The sequence below is a fragment of the Pseudochaenichthys georgianus genome, chromosome 3, assembly GCF_902827115.2.
Source record: "Pseudochaenichthys georgianus chromosome 3, fPseGeo1.2, whole genome shotgun sequence".
Taxonomy (NCBI): Eukaryota; Metazoa; Chordata; class Actinopteri; order Perciformes; family Channichthyidae; genus Pseudochaenichthys; species Pseudochaenichthys georgianus.
In genome coordinates this window covers 42,978,596-42,981,567 of record NC_047505.1, presented here as the reverse complement: position 1 = coordinate 42,981,567, position 2,972 = coordinate 42,978,596, and the positions used below count along the sequence as shown (strand labels likewise).

At 43.0% G+C, this 2,972-nt stretch overlaps 1 protein-coding gene across 2 annotated transcripts in view; it reads left to right on the top strand.

Annotated features, from left to right (window-relative positions):
- The first annotated feature begins 651 nt into the window (after positions 1-651).
- esrrga (estrogen-related receptor gamma a) overlaps positions 652-2,972 on the top strand; it is a 72,978-nt gene continuing 70,657 nt past the window's right edge. For both annotated transcript variants that reach the window (XM_034075863.2, XM_034075855.2), the window contains exon 1: positions 652-982. In XM_034075863.2, coding sequence (XP_033931754.1) covers positions 927-982 — 56 coding nt within the window. In that variant the 5' untranslated portion in view covers positions 652-926. The remainder of the gene's footprint in view (positions 983-2,972) is intronic.

Sequence of the window (2,972 nt, the reverse complement as noted above, 5' to 3'; positions counted from 1 at the left end):
TGTGTGTGTGTGTGTGTGTGTGTGTGTGCGTGCGTGTGTGTGTGTGTTTGCAGTGTGACATTACTTAGGCTTTAGGGTCAAGCTTACATGTTTTCCTTTGATCTGGCAATTCCTTCAATTTTATTAGATCCATTTTGTGTTTTGCCTGAAAAGCGCTTTGCTACATGACTTAAAAAGCTTTGTAACTTTGTTACAGTTTTTGAAATACTATTTATATGTACTCCTTGTCTTTGTTTGTATTGCAGGTACACGATGAGAGAAACAAAGAGCATCGGAGAGACACTTTTGAGAAAGGTAGGCTGATCAAGAGACAAAGAATGAGAGAAAGAAGAAGAGTGGGATGGCTTTAAATCTTTCCCTCACCTGTCTCTTTCTCCTCTCCGCTCCCTCCTTCCCTCCCTCTCTCTTCCCCTCTTTGTCTGATCCCTCCCTCTCCACCTGCTCTTCTCCCTTTCTCTCTCACTCTCCCTCTTTGCCTCCACCCTTCACTCCGCCCCTCCCCTCAGCCATTGGTCAACCATCCACCAATCACAGCAGGAGCGGGACCTGAGGGACTGCATATGCAAAACGCTGCTTAATATTCATGAGCTGCTATCGGGGCTTTAAGTCGTTGATTAGGACAGCAGCACAGCTTTCCGTCCCAACTGCCTGACTGGCTGGCTGTGTGTACCTATAGCCCCTCTCCCTGGCTCTCACATACACACACGGCGCACACACAGACACGCTCCCTCACAGCTACACACACAGTGCCGATCAGAGCAGGCTGCGCAGAGCCTGGTAATTGTATTGCTCCCTCCAAGCGGAAGGAAGGACCAAGAGAGAGGAAGACCGGAGAAAGAAGAGGAGGAGAGATATAAAAACTTTGCTTTTTTGAATTTTCTTTTTTTCCTGGAGGAGGTTGACTTGACAATGACCAGGCATCGCCGATGGAGTCTGTAGGACATCCGTTATCCGAGTGTTTTTTAATGCACTCTGAACAAGAGTAGGTACATTTAACCTTTTTATCTTATCCTTTCATTCTTCATTCAACTTGTCATTGTCATGTCTCTCATTGTGTGTGAGTGTGAATGTGTGTGTGTGCTGGTATGCAGCGGAGGTGGCCGGCACCATGTCAAGGTTGTTTCTGCTTTCAAGTAGCACGCGTTCACTGTGTGTGTGTGTGTGTGTGTGTGTGTGTGTGTGTGTGTGTGTGTGTGTGTGTGTGTGTGTGTGTGTGTGTGTGTGTGTGTGTGTGTTGTGTGTGTGTGTGTGTGTGTGTGTGTGTGTGTGTGTGTGTGTGTGTGTGTGTGTGTGTGTGTGTGTGTGTGTGTGTGTGTGTGTGGCTGCAGTATCCGGACAGCAGCTCTTACTCAGTGGGTAGAAGAGTGGAATTTCTGTTTCTCCACCTGGGAGCGAGACACACACTCACACACACCTGCACATACACACTCATTAGTAAAATAGGGACACTTTTTCTGTTTAAAGACATTCTGTTACTTTGACTCAAATTGTTCTCAGGACAAAACAGCAACTCAGTCAGAGTATGTCTTCCTGGGTTTATGCTTGAGCACGCATGTTGTTTTATGTGTGTGTCCAGGCAGAGAATCAGAGAGGTAACAGGGCATTGAGGTTACGGAATAACGGGAGAGACGAGAGGAGAAGGGCCCATAAGAGAGGAGGGAGAGGAAAGGGGGAGAGCTGCGCTCTTAAATGCCAGAGGAGGTAGAATTTCAGACGGGCAGCTCAGCGTGTGGCCCCCGCACAGGAATTAGAGACAGTCACACACACAGACACACACACACAAACAAGTGAGTGCCGCTGAGCTGCTCCTTTAGCCAATGCTTTGCTCTTTTAAGTGAATGTTGAAGACGCTGCTCAAAATGCAGACTAACTGATTGGCAGAACAGACAGCAGTGTGTGTGGTTGGGCGACTGCCATGCAAGCTGCGTTTCATAAAAATGCACACAAGCACAGATAACTCAAAGCAAAAATATAGCAATAAACACACACTTTTTCCTTTTTCAAACTTCACGAGGTAACACATGGATTGGAAGTGATGAGTGTAAATCTGCAAAGAGAGTGCAGTCACTTGGGATGGGTGAATTCACTGATGGCACTGACACTGTCAAAATTGCATTGCTTTCAATAAATGCCAGAATTTAATTGTAAATATGTATAGAAATTAAAATACATATATAAGGCGTAGTTGTCGTAAGTGGACCTGGCATGATAATGCATACATATAAATGACCCTCAGTGTCTTCACGGTAGAAAGTCGGAGGTGGAGACCTGAAAGGTAAAAGTCAAAGCAGAAATGATTTTCTGATGTGTTTCCTGAACAGGACATTATTGACATTTTTAAAGAAAACTGACATTATATGTGAACTTTGAATCCGGCTCACGTTTGTATGTGTGTGTGAGTGTTTCATTTACAAAAAGAGAACCTCTCACCTACACAGTAAGAGGAATAAAAAGAACAGCTGGCTTAATATTACAGCTTCAAATAGTCTTTGATCAATATAAAAAACGTTTTATTGGTAGTGTGTTTCAATTATAATTATGTTTACAGTAATTAATAAAGATATACAAACGCCTTAAGAGTTATTCCTTTAGCACAGATGTATATTTATTGAAACTTCAATAGTATACCAAGAAAAACACCTTAAGAGGAGTTTAAACATGATAATTCAAATAGCAGAGCATTTTTATAAATCTGGCTTTTGGTGCGTTTGAGGTTTTGATCTGAGCAAAGTCTCTTTAGAACAATCTTTAATATTGAGCAAGCCTATTTCCTTTGTAAATCAAATGACTTGAAGACGAGCAAAGTCTGATTCCAGAATACTTTCGACGCTAAGAACAGAGTCTGGGCAATGCTCCTTCCACTGAAAACTGTGTGGTGTATTTTAGGAACCAATAGCAAATGAGGTGAAAAACATTAAACAATGTTTTTTTATTGTGAATGAGAAAAGAAAAGTGACTTCCTCTGTCCAGGT